We start from the raw sequence: 12,944 nt of genomic DNA on the forward strand, positions 1-12,944 counted from the left end.
ATTTTCAGCGTACTTGCTGCCAACATTCTCTTTGAAGTAAACACTCATGGAATCAATATATTTACAATTTCTTTAGCTGAGCTTGCTTTAGCTTGAGACCTAATGAGATCTGAATTGTTTGGTACCTTGAATAGGAATAATTTGTGCAGGTTTTTCTGATCTTATATTTTAACTGTTTTAGCCCATCCATTTACCACAGTTGTTTATCACCGAGTAGATAGAATACCTCCTTATTTCCCCATGGAGGGCAAAATGCTTTTGCTTTCCCATTTTGTTAGATATTGGTTCTCAAGCTTGTTCACAGGCCTCTGATGTCACATCTGAGTAGTGTACAAAGCTGGACACTTGATAAGTCCTGGGTGAGGAATTTCTTTGTCTAAGTAACAACTTTGAAATCACCTGGAGTCAAAGTAGAGTTAGATAAACTGAAATAGAAGTCTCTAAAATATTTAACTGTTGCCTGGAATGCTGAATATATATATATATATATATATATATATATATATATATATAATATATATATATAAATAAAGAAATAAAATTTTATGTAGAGAGCAAACTATGTTTAATTTATTTTTCACTATGTCCTGCACTGTAAGGTGTCTGTTCTGTCTCTGTCACTGCTGTCCGTTAAACCCTGAAATGTATCCTACACACAGAGAGTTAAATTGGTTAGATTTACCCCCTCCACGGGAAAGCAAACTCACTTTTCTTTTCTATACTTGTTTTTTTAAAAGAGATCCAAGAGTTCCATTAAAATTAGTTTTTCATTAAAACGTCATTGCTTCTAACTTCCTCAGAGAAGGATTTTTAAATGTGTGGTCTAGGCTTTCATTTGAGTTGTCATGAATGAGTAATTCTATGCCTTAATTGTAATACTGTGAAGGTGACTGGTTATAAATTCCTAAGATTTTTCAATCTTATGCATTGATTTAATCTCTAAAAGTTCTGGTGTGGGACCTAGGCCTCTGAGTTTCTTTGTACTTCACCTTTGCTTTTGTCTTTATTAGATGCTCTTACAGAAAGCATATGTTTCACTAAGACCTTGTGCTTCAAAGTAAACGAGAAATGTTTGTATTAAAAATGATCTGTGTAGAGGCATAGCATTACTTAAAAGTAGTATTCCAATCAAACTGTCTTTGAACAAGGAAATAGAAGAAATATCACCTGGTTGTAGCACTCCAGTTAGCATGGCTAGAGGTAAGCATGGATTGAGAGTTAAAAATTGTATGCAGAAAATAACAGAAGGTAATCCTGTTATGCTGAGAATTCTCTAGCATGAACCAGAGTATTTGGGTGGAAGGCTTGGAGATTAGATTTTTATGAGCCATCTGTAGTGATAATCTGTTCTGAAGAGGGGAGAAAAAAGGAAGAGGAGATGGTTCCTTATTGCTGTGCAGTTAAAGGTGCTTAGTCATAGAAACAATGAAGAAGTATGCCTGTCCTGTAAGGCAGGGTAGGGAGGCTTAGGAGATCATGCTGCCATTGCCTCTAACTTCTGTTCTTGACAGAGCTGTAGGCCTTCTGAAAACAAGTGGCTAGACAGAGAAGGGCCTCACTGATGTGCTCCATGCATAGAAAGGGGAGGCAGCAAGAGCACACCTTGGTTTAAATATGAAAGAAAATGTAACAAAGATCTTAAATGCCTTATCTGAATTGGAATCTCCTTTGGAGCTTGCAGCAGACTACAGTGTAAGGGTTAACCACAGGAAATAGTCTGTTTTCAAAAACAAATACGTCTTGCATTCTAGAGTGCTTTTCAGAATTTAGCTTAACATGTAAAGGCATTTGATTGAAGTTGCCATTATCTCATCTCTTTATAGATTTTGTGGCTTACAGCAGTGCTTCTATTCCCTTCTTTTAGGGGTTGGGGAATGACTGTTGTCTGAAATGACAAAAACCGTATCCAGTATTGTTACGCATACAATCTTTTCCAGTTTCCATCCAATGCAGTGAACGGCATAAAGCTGTTCCTGTTTTCTAGTTTTTTGCCTTATGGTCTTTCAGAGTGATGATTTTTCTGAACTATGATGATTTTTAATATATAGGGTTAATATACTTACCCGATTTAAAGTCAGTTCCCACTCTTACAAAAATAACCCCCACCTGTTTGTTTTTTTCCCTTGGTGGAAGAGCATCTCTTTGTGTAGGAGGTTGATAGGGACAATTGTAGTTCCTTTATATCCTGTTTACTCATCTTCATCTGTCTTGGTCCTCTGATGTATAACTGGCATGTGTTGTCCAGCTAAAAGTGCTATGCATGTCAGCAAGAAACATCTTCAAAGTTGGCATAGTCCAGAGGACACTGTTGTCTTAATGCATTCACAATCTGTGTCAGATTTTTGTTTTGTTGAGGTAAGGACAAACAATCTGGAAGTATATTGTCAACATTTACGTAGTTCTGTTTTATGCATTAATATTGGAATGTATGTAGGTCAAAATCATTAACTTAAATATAAACAAGTCATTTTGTCATCAGCCATACTTACTGTCATTCTTAGAAAATGGATGATAAGAATTTGAATAGAGGAAACCAGAAACTTCATAAAAAGTGTAGCTTTTTGAAAGAGAGACAATTAGAAGATTACAGCAGTCAGAGAATTTCCTCATACAATTAAAACCAAATACATATAAATCCTATTTTAGGTCAGGCACTTCTCATATTACCTTTACACCCATGACATCTTTATGACGTTCTCTTCAACAGACCGTTTAGAGCTAAGGAGCTTTAGAAACTGTATATTAATCATAACCACTCTTCTGAGATAAGCCTACTTTTCTGTATCTTGTCAGAGCTGTGCAAAAGATTAGTTACAGTCTTTGGTAAAATGTTTTGTATATTGTTCATGGTTTTGAATACTACAGCTCGAAAAACTGATTATCAGGTATTTTAATACCGAAACACCTTGTAGGTATTTATTCTTCTGTAGTGGCACTTCAGCAGGGAGATGAGCTCTTTGTCAAATCTCCCACGTGATTCTTTTGTAATAAACAAGATCCTCTAGAGATCTCTATTAGTGACCAAGACATGGAATTATGGTACAGCAAGAAATAGTCATGCAGTTGGATGATTTTAAAAACACTGATTTAACAGTTGGTGGATACCAGATTATTTTCAAAGCAATTTTTGGTGGCTTATCTTCTTGCTTTCTTTTGGAGAAAAGAGAATAATTTTACTCAGGCTACGTCCATAGTGATAACACACAGCTCTTCAGAAATGGAAGAATGGTAGAGTGGGAATGATCAAACAAGCTTAATAACAAGTGTGGGGCTTTTTGTGTCTTTCTCTTTCTGGTTGTTTCTAATACAGTGTTGTGAAGTAGATGTTAAATGAGTGTGTAGCAGTTAAACATGTTAATACAACTGAATAATGGAGTTAATTTTTTATATCCAAGATACAGTACGTGCACTTTACTCAAAGATGTTAAGAAGATTCCAGAAAAATATTTACCTTTGTGTTGCAAAACCTAAACTATTAAACATTTAAGACAAATCACAGTCAATACAAGTGTCTAATAGTTGTACAGGGAAAAAACTGTGATATAAAAATTCATATGGAAATATTTGCCTTACATGTTATCATCTAAACACTACTATGATCAATATCACATTAAGCAGCATTCTGTATTCTGTGATAGGGTGGACTGAAAAACAGCAAGCATGAATGCACACTGTCCTCGCAAGAATACATTCATGAATTGCGATCTGGAATTTCAGAGGAAAAGCTTCTTAATTGTCTAGAGTCTTTGAGAGTGTCTTTAACTAGCAATCCAGTCAGGTAAGTAATAATTTCTGCTGTAGTTTTCATCATGATGTTTTTGCTAAGCAATAAAGAGTTGTGGTTTGGTTGGTTGGTTTTGGGTGCTTGTGACTTTTTTTTTTTTAAGAGAGTAATTATGCTAATGCTTCTTGGCATGAGAAAGTAGTTCTCTGCACACTGGAAAAGGATAAGTGAAATGTTTGCAACTATCTGCAATACCTTCTCACCTTTCACAGTAGTTCTCAACAACTCTTAGTTGTTGGAACTAAGCATTTGTCTTAATGGTTGATCAGGTCTTCCTAGGAAGTGAAACTTAAAGCAACATCTATGAAGATGTACAAGCAGTATTGGAGACATAACTTTGCAAGTCTTACGTTTAATTAAGAAATAATGAAAAGCTTTTTTTTTCCTTTTTCCAGCTGGGTTAACAATTTTGGCCATGAAGGTCTTGGACTTCTGTTGGATGTATTGGAAAAACTTCTGGACAAGAAACAGTAAGTACTTGGATCATTTGAAGAGAGGGGTGGGGGGATCTCATGAAGATTGTACTTATGTTATTTTCCTCCTCCCTTTCAAGGCAAGAAAGTATTGATAAGAAGAATCAACATAAACTTATCCAGTGCCTCAAAGCATTTATGAACAATAAAGTAAGAAATATTTTAAATTTAAATGCTTCTAGCATTACTGTTTTTTGTTTACTTCAAGATCTATGTAGCATGTTGAATCTCAGAAAAGGAACAAAAGCTTTTATATCTAGTGTCAACTGACTCTTTGGAAATGTAGGCCTTAATCTTAGTGTAACATTTTGTTGAGAGTTGTGTTCATAAACCTTCCTCAATATATATTTTGTCTTAATTTTGTTAAATATTATTGATTTTTGGAAGTAAAATATTTACCAATCAGGGGAGGGTAGTATGGTTTTAAGCTAAGTGAATTCGGAAAGTAATTGCTCGTGAAATTGAAAGCAAAATATTTCTAGGATCAGATTTCCATACATGATTGGTTTTGTTAATATAATGTACTTTTCACCTGGTTTTAAATTGAGTATGTTTTAATATATTTTTAGCTCTGTTTTTAAGTTTGTAGAGAGTGTGTAAAGGATAAAACTTCACTCTAGTTTAAGTTGCATCTAACTTGTTTCTAACATAGGTTATTCATGTTCACAAAGTGTAAGTACTGTTTCTAGAAATAGACGTGTTAAACTTGTAATTTTGCTTTACTTTCGGAAAAATCCAAAGTGTTGTTATAATGATTTATTCCCTATACCTGTAACAGATACAACTGTACATTAAAGTTACTTTTTACTACTGTTACTCGGTTAGGTATAATGTCACAGAATAGCCTGTTTGATGAAGTGGGAAGAGTAAATTGAAATGGTCACATGCTCCCCCCCCACTTTTCCTACACTTACAGTGTAATTTGAAACAATTAGATACCTGATTTACCAGCTATCCTGTAGTTAATGGGAAAAAAAAATAATTTAAAAATCGATACTTTTAAATAAATGCCAATGTGTGTTTTTTGATTTGTATATACAGAAAGTGAAATAGAAAATACAATAAATAAAAGAAGATAGTTGTTTCAGAAAAGAATTTCAATCTCTTGATCATTGTGTGGAAAATGTTATTTTGGTTTGCCAGGAGCTGTTAGAGTTACGGGGAAAAAGAAGTGAACAAGTTTTTCATACTGTTGAGGTGTTTCAGATACAGATAGAAAATAAAAACTGATTTGTCTTTTAGTGGATACCTGATTTCACAAGATACGGTATCTTAGGAGCTGACTCTCTTTCTTAGGAGAAATCCTGAAATGTAAAATCAGGAAGACTGACTTGTGTCCCCAAGTGCTAACAGCCAGAAGGTTTTAGTAGAGTGTTGCCAAACTTCATATGGGAGGGCGGGGGTGTGAGTATTCCTAAACATCTGAAGGCCAAAGATGATGGTGAATATTTGAGGCAAATACAATTTTTCACTGTAAGCTTTTTGTTTCTTTAAGTACGGATTGCAAAGGATTCTAGGAGATGAAAGAAGTCTCTTGCTGTTATCAAGAGCAATTGATCCAAAGCAACCACACATGATGACCGAAACGGTGAAAATACTTTCTGCTATCTGCATCGTTGGAGAAGAAAATATGTAAGATATTGAAACAAAAATGTATTTATTTTTTAATGCTCATGAGTTGTCAGTTTGGACACAGGTCAGAAAACTTGTCAGTGAAGCATATGTAACCTGTTAAGTCTTTACTTTCTTAATGTCGTTTAAATGAAAAGAGACTTTTACCTGTTCCGATATATTCATCCAGTATTAAATAAGAAAAAAGCAAAGGAGCAGAGATCTGCAGACTGTGGCTTAAGTGGAAGGTCTGAAAGGACTATGATTGCTTACTACAGAGAAAACTTAATGAGCCATAACTATTTATAAATGGCTGCTGAAAATAATATATAAGTTATTTAATTTTTCTCTGATGAGTATGATCAGGAATTGTGAACTTTTAATTGCGACAAGGAAAGCTGTTGGTTTTAATGACACTTCAGAACAATTTGTGTTAGCATGTGGCACTACTAAGCCTGTTACTGTTGGGAGGATTGAGATTGGGACATATCCTCTGAGGAGGGGAGATGAATTTATTGTATTTGAAAGTTACTGATTTGACACAACATGTTAGTACTTTTCATTAGCTTAGAAGATAAAAATATACAAATAAATACATATATGGATTTTATTAAAATATCCACCTAAACATAATATCTACCTAAGCATAACAAATTTGACAGGGGCAAAACATTTACTTTTACAGCTGAAGCTTTGAATCGCTCCATTGATGGAGTTATGTAGCACATGCCCATGAGCTTTGTAAAACGTAGATAATCAGTTGACAAATGTTTGCATTGAATTATTGAGTGTCTTAGTTTACTGAAGGTGAAAAATGTCAAACTCAGTGTCTTCAATGCAACAAATAGATAAAAGCCTTTTGATTTCTGAAGAGACAATTTATTAGATACCTAGATGTTAAACATGTGAGGTGGTGCCTAGTGCACAGACTTGCATGTCACAGTATTTTGGACATTGTCAGCTTTTAATTCAGTTAATCTTGTAGATAATTTAACAATTGGTTCTTTGTTTGCTTTCAACTTTATACAGGTAAGTGTAGATAACTGCATGCAGATTCTTAGTGCACTGAAGTCTTGAGTTCTGTAGACAGTGGACTAAGTATCTTTAAAATGAGGAGGTTGACTGTGGTACACTTTTTGACAGTTTATCTTTATCTTAGTCTGGACAAGCTTCTAGGTGCTATAACAACTGCTGCTGAAAGGCACAATCGGGAACGCTTTTCTCACATTGTTGAAGGACTGGAAAACCATGAATTCCTACAACTGCAGGTGGGTTTACTTTTTTATATGCTTACTAGTACTTCAGAAATAATGTAAAATACTAGAAGACTGTGTATTATTTTGATCTGTAAATTACTTACCAGTAAAATCTAGTGCTATTACTCCAGTGCTCAGTAAAAGAGGAAAAAGAAATAGAAATGGCCTGCTGATACTAGATTTTTTAATTGTTAATGGTTTGAAACCAAGAAACTCACTTCCTTGTCCCAAAGAAAGTATTAACAAGTCTTGACCTTAATAAAAAGAGACTAGAGATATTCCTTTTCTTAGATGACAGATGTAAGGCTCACGTAATCAGTCTGTGAAAGCACTTTATTACCTTTTGTCACTGCTTAATCTTCTTGGCTGGGAATTCTGTGTGCTTTAATGGATCAATAAAATTCCAGCTCTCAGTCTGTCCTCCAGAATGTTTTGATTATTGTTACTGGGCCCTGAGGGAGTTGGAGGCAGTGCTCCCTCTATGTCTTCTGGCAGCTTTAGGGAAGAAGCATGAACAAGTGCTCTGAAGTTGCTTGTTTAAATACCCCTTTTCCCCCAAGTCTTGTCCCACCCAAAGTGAACGAAAACTCCTATACTTATGGCTTTGAACTGATTCCATCAAAATAATATATTTGTAAAAAGACAGAACAAGTTTGCATTGTGTTCTTGAAGTGAGTATTTGAGTTGAGTTTAGAACTACAACTGGAATGCCTTAACTGAGCACACACTTCAAGTATACATTTGAAATATCTGTGGCAGGAACACATTTCCAGTATTGTTCACCTTTTGGTAATATTGCTGAATGAAGAAATAGATAAGTATAGATCTTCTTAAAATAGTTAAGTGTTCTGAGGGGTTTTTTGTACTGAAATTTTCTAGGAAATGCAGTAAAAAGTTTTACTTGGCTATGAATGATTTGGTTAGTTGTTATCATTCTCCCTGGTAATGACAACTTAGGTTAAATCCTAGCCCATCTTTGGTAAATTGAATGGTTGACCTTTTTTTGTAAAATTAATGACACAAGGACAGTGATAATTCATTAATCATTTAGTAATATGAGAAGTAAATTGAGTGGGAGTAAAAGTGCTAGTTTTAGGTAATTAAAGCTCAATGTCATCCGACACTGCCATCCTCTTACATTAAACAGAAATAAACCGCAATCTAAACTGATCAGTGTCAAGTGTAAGTTTTTATAGCTTTCACCTTCAGTATACCAACTTTATAGTCCACTGAAGATGGACACATAGCTTAATGTAACTATCTTTGTGCAGGGAGTACTTAGATTTCATACAGACTCATGTATTGAAAAAAATTACTTCAGGAACTACAGTGGTATTACCTGTGGGTAGAGTGTAGTAATTTACTTATTATGCGAAGCTGTCCTTTTGAGTCCTTCTATTACAAAAGGTAACACTGTTTCTTTAGGATAGGCATGCAGATTTCTTCCATTGCAAAGAAATCTGTAAGATACACATGCAGCTCTGATACTATGGCTGGGACTTTTGTCAATAGTATATGCAGTCTCTTAAATATTCAGATATATAATAACTGTGACAGATGTGGATGGGGTGTGTCCATTTTTGGTGGTGTACCTTTTGAGATTAGTGGTGTGCAGCAGGATAGCATTGCTACTTTTGTTAACAAAAACTGTGCCTGCCTTGGTGTGTGTTCAACATCTGCCCTTCATCAGCCACCGGTAGATCTCTAGGGACAGTCTAGTGAGCTTTAAAAATTAATGTTATAAAATAATAAAATAAAGAATCTTCTGTGCCAGTGATCTTTCCTGAGTCATGTCCTATGTCACATATTCATTGTTGCTGATGTGTCAGAGGATAGAGTTTTTTCTTCTCTGTGTACAAATGAATAGTTCAAGAGTTGTGGTTGCTGTTAGAATGCAAGCTTTTTTTAACCGCTATTTTTTGATAACTGCAAGTGTTTGCATACAGACCAAGTGGCTGAATATACTACTACAGGATGACTTTGACTTATTTCCTTCTCATAATACAGTAGTTATAGTCAAATTTTGTATTACTAAGGTACCATTGTTGAAAGATACAGAAAAGTAGAACGCACGGAGGGCAGGTGTTGTATGGAAGGGGCACATTCTTCCATTATTAGATTATATATATGTCAGCTATACCACCAGTAGTTCTTTCAGAACTGATAAGTTAATGATGTTCAATAAGTTTCTATAAATGAAATTCTAATATTAATAATTCTGTCACAAAATAATTCATTTTCAAGTCTCCTACTTTATGACCTAGTTGATTTAAAACAGATAAACAAAAACGACCACACAACACTCCTGCCCCCTCCTTGCTGAAACGTCTCCTATACGTCAGTAAAGGTAGAATTGCAAGACTCATTAACTTGTTTCTGACAAAGCCATTCTTTACTTGTAATGTATTAGTACAAGCCATTAAGCCAGAGTCTCTTCTGGCAAAAGCAATCATAGCAGATGGCACTTCTTCTCTCTATTAATTTCAGATTGGACATGTACTTTGGCTTGTTAAGTTATGTCATGGTAGTAAAATAACAAGAATCATTCAACCGAGCATGATGATACTACATTAGCTGAAGATGCAGCTATATAAAGGGGAGTGCCTTTGAAAGAGTGTTTTAATAGAAATTTAAGACTCCATAAGGCATTCCATTCAAACTAAATAGTGAATGTAATTAAAACAGGAAGGGTGCTTTTATCTGAATTCTTATCTCTGCAGCTATTGATTTTTATTCATTTATTTATTTATTTCCCTACCCCAGTGCTACTTCTATTTGCAGTTAACATCTTTTACCAAACCTGGTATTTCCCTGGAGTCCCATTTTAGTCTTTTAATGTGTATCAGCACTTTTAGCATTATGCTATTGTCTACCTGTTTTAAAGTAAATCAATTTAAATGCACAGCTGTTCAATTAAAGCATTAGTCAGTATCCTGAGACTTCAGACATTTTGCAGAAGTCCTATGCAGGAGTAGAAAAGACCTGGTGATGTGAATTATTTTGTGTATGGATGTGTGTGTGTTTGTGTTTTGGTTTTGTTTTGTGTTTTTTTTTTTTTTTTTTTTAACAATTCCGGTAAAAATCGGATTTCTTTCAAATTGGAGAACAGTGAGGAGAAGGTAAAGTAGTTGCAGGGTGGAACTGTAGTATGGGAATAACTTTCTGAACTAAAGTATGAACCTTGGATAGAATTTTGACATACGAGAACAGAGGAGTATTTGATGCTGCTTAAATTAACCAAAGTGTTGCATGTGTGCTGCATGCTAAATAATATCCATCTCTTGACATTTGGTTTTATAATGAAACTGTAATAGTCAAATACGGTATTGATTTTCATTCTATACATACTAAAAGTTTTTGCCTGTTTTTCTGGTAATAGGTAGCATGTATGCAGCTCATCAATGCCCTTGTTACATCTCCAGAAGATCTTGATTTCAGGATACACTTGAGAAATGAGTTTTTGCGTTGTGGCCTGAAGAAGATATTGCCTGTAAGTCATTTGTATATGGGAATTGATCACAGTCAACTGTTTGTGGTTGTTGAAGATAATAAAATTGTTTTACTGAGAGTAGTAGATGTGAAAGATTGGGAGTGGGGAAGGTCAGACCTGGAAAGGACTATCAATCCAAAACTGCCTTCTTTCTCACATAGTTGCAAAATTAGGCTCTCATTAGCTATGTAAATCAGAATGGTAGTTGAAACAAGTCAATATATTAGGAATTAAATTAGGGTAGTCAAATTTAGCCTAGTGAGCTCAAAGCACTTGTAGTAAATGTGGGCCTAGCCATGGAACCAATCTTGGATTAACTTTCTTTGAATATGCTGTTCCCGTTGTTTTCTGTGAAATTTCTACTGCTATAATTTTTAAGATAAAAAGTTTTGCATTGTCAACATTTGTGAGGAATAAAAACCTACAGTTTTTAGCACATTCAGCTTTGAAACTGTTACTGATGTGCATATGTTATTTTTTCTTAGGTTATGTATTTAGATCTTATATTATGTAGATAAATTAATGTGATGTGATGTTGTTATTTTCAATAGAACATCTAAAAGCTTGATCTCTTAGTTTTCTTTAATCTACTGAAAGTTAGTTTATGCAATCAATGAATGCTTAAAAACCTTAAGAGCTGGGAGTGGGTTAAGTGGCAAATAAACTGAGTTGTAATAAAACATGGTTGAAAACTTCATAAAGTGTACTGACAGATATGAGTTTAACTGTAATTAATAGTTATAACAATTTCGAAATTCTGTCTCTAATAAGGTTAAATAATATTTTATGTAAACTGTAATATCAACTAAACTAGTCAGTACCATCTTGCTGTTTGTTTTTTGGTAATGTATTAATTACAACATATACATTGAGCTCAGATCATTAATTCTGCAGGGAATGAATGTCTAAGATAGAGAAGGGGTTTTTGCATTAGAAATCAGCTGTCTTAATGACAAAGCATCTTAAGAAGACTTCATGCTCATATCTGTGCTTAGGGGTAGATTTTCAAGAAATTTATAAATGAGAGTTTCTTAAAGAAGAACATTCAGTAGGAAGATCCATATTTCTCTTTCTTAATCTGTCCAGATTCACAGTAACCTCCTCTGGTTTTCAACCATTTAGAATTGGTACGAGTTTCTACTTTTTTGGGGAACTCGCACAGTTGCCATTCAGTTTGTGCATATCCAATTACGACAATTCTAGGCCTGTTCCCATTTAAAGCACAGAGAGCATTCACACGAACAGGTTTTGAGCTAGTTTGATTTCTTCTGATTTGCGTAGTGGGAAGTTAAACTTGTTCTTAAGTGCATTAGAGAAATTATTTTTATTTTTTACAAGAAAAACAAGTTTTTCCCCACTCCAAGTACTAACTTTTTTTTTTTGTTACTTAAGTTGTAAGCATTTCTCAATATACTGTTGTTCTTATGGTATGATCTAGATTAACTTAATAACAGAAGTTGAAAGCATATCTTCTTTATACATCTTTATGCTTCTTGAGTTCCATTTCTTTAACATTTTGAAATATTGTTATGCTATTTTTTAAAAGAAACTCTGACATCAACAAGCTTAAACTGCTATGTCACATTAAGAGACCTCAACTCAATTAGAAGGCTTCATATTTCATCTGTCACCCATACCTGCTGTATTTGCTGATATTTTGCCTTAATTTTTCTCAGTTGTTCAATTATAATAAAAAACCCAGGCACTGAGTTACAGCTTACTTATGTTCCAAAGGTTAATATCTTAGATTTTGTCATGATATAATCTTAGAAGGGGGGGAATTCTTGGTTTAAAAAAGGGAAAATTAAGATATACTATGCCTTGAAAAACAGGGCTTGAAAGATAAAGATAATGAAGAGCTTGATATTCAGCTGAAAGTGTTTGATGAGAACAAAGAAGAAGACTTAATTGAACTGTCACATCGTCTCAATGATATCAGAGCTGAAATGGAATATCCTTTATAGAAATGGTGTTACAACTTGTTGCATTGTTTAGTAACTTTATTAAATGTAACTTAGAATGTTCTGTGTGCAGTTTATTTGTCACAGTTGCGTATCTTGTCAGGGACTTTCTCAAGAATTTTTATTTCCACTTTTTTTTGTTAAAAATTTATTTAGAAAATTAGTGCTTGAATTTTCATGTCAAATATGAGTTACTGGGAACTGAATTAAGTTTTCATAAATAACATTTACTAAGCTGAACTCTGGCTTGTAATAAACTTACACCCGTGGATAGTGATAAGTTTGAAGGAAACCGAGTTTTCATAACTAAGTTGGAACAACATTTGTAGTAGGTTCTGAAGCACTTAAGGTGCATGCCTTCTCTAGTTG

At 34.2% G+C, this 12,944-nt stretch overlaps 1 protein-coding gene across 3 annotated transcripts in view; it reads left to right on the top strand.

The window, feature by feature from the left end:
* DIAPH2 (diaphanous related formin 2) overlaps positions 1 to 12,944 on the top strand; it is a 248,629-nt gene that overhangs the window by 31,380 nt on the left and 204,305 nt on the right. For all 3 annotated transcript variants that reach the window (XM_032982709.2, XM_032982710.2, XM_032982711.2), the window contains 7 exons: positions 3,639 to 3,778; positions 4,180 to 4,254; positions 4,338 to 4,407; positions 5,753 to 5,889; positions 7,028 to 7,136; positions 10,504 to 10,614; positions 12,447 to 12,565. In XM_032982709.2, coding sequence (XP_032838600.2) covers positions 3,639 to 3,778; positions 4,180 to 4,254; positions 4,338 to 4,407; positions 5,753 to 5,889; positions 7,028 to 7,136; positions 10,504 to 10,614; positions 12,447 to 12,565 — 761 coding nt within the window. The remainder of the gene's footprint in view (positions 1 to 3,638; positions 3,779 to 4,179; positions 4,255 to 4,337; positions 4,408 to 5,752; positions 5,890 to 7,027; positions 7,137 to 10,503; positions 10,615 to 12,446; positions 12,566 to 12,944) is intronic.

This window comes from Tyto alba, unplaced genomic scaffold (genome assembly GCF_018691265.1).
Source record: "Tyto alba isolate M040663 unplaced genomic scaffold, T.alba_DEE_v4.0 Super-Scaffold_5, whole genome shotgun sequence".
Classification (NCBI taxonomy): domain Eukaryota; kingdom Metazoa; phylum Chordata; class Aves; order Strigiformes; family Tytonidae; genus Tyto; species Tyto alba.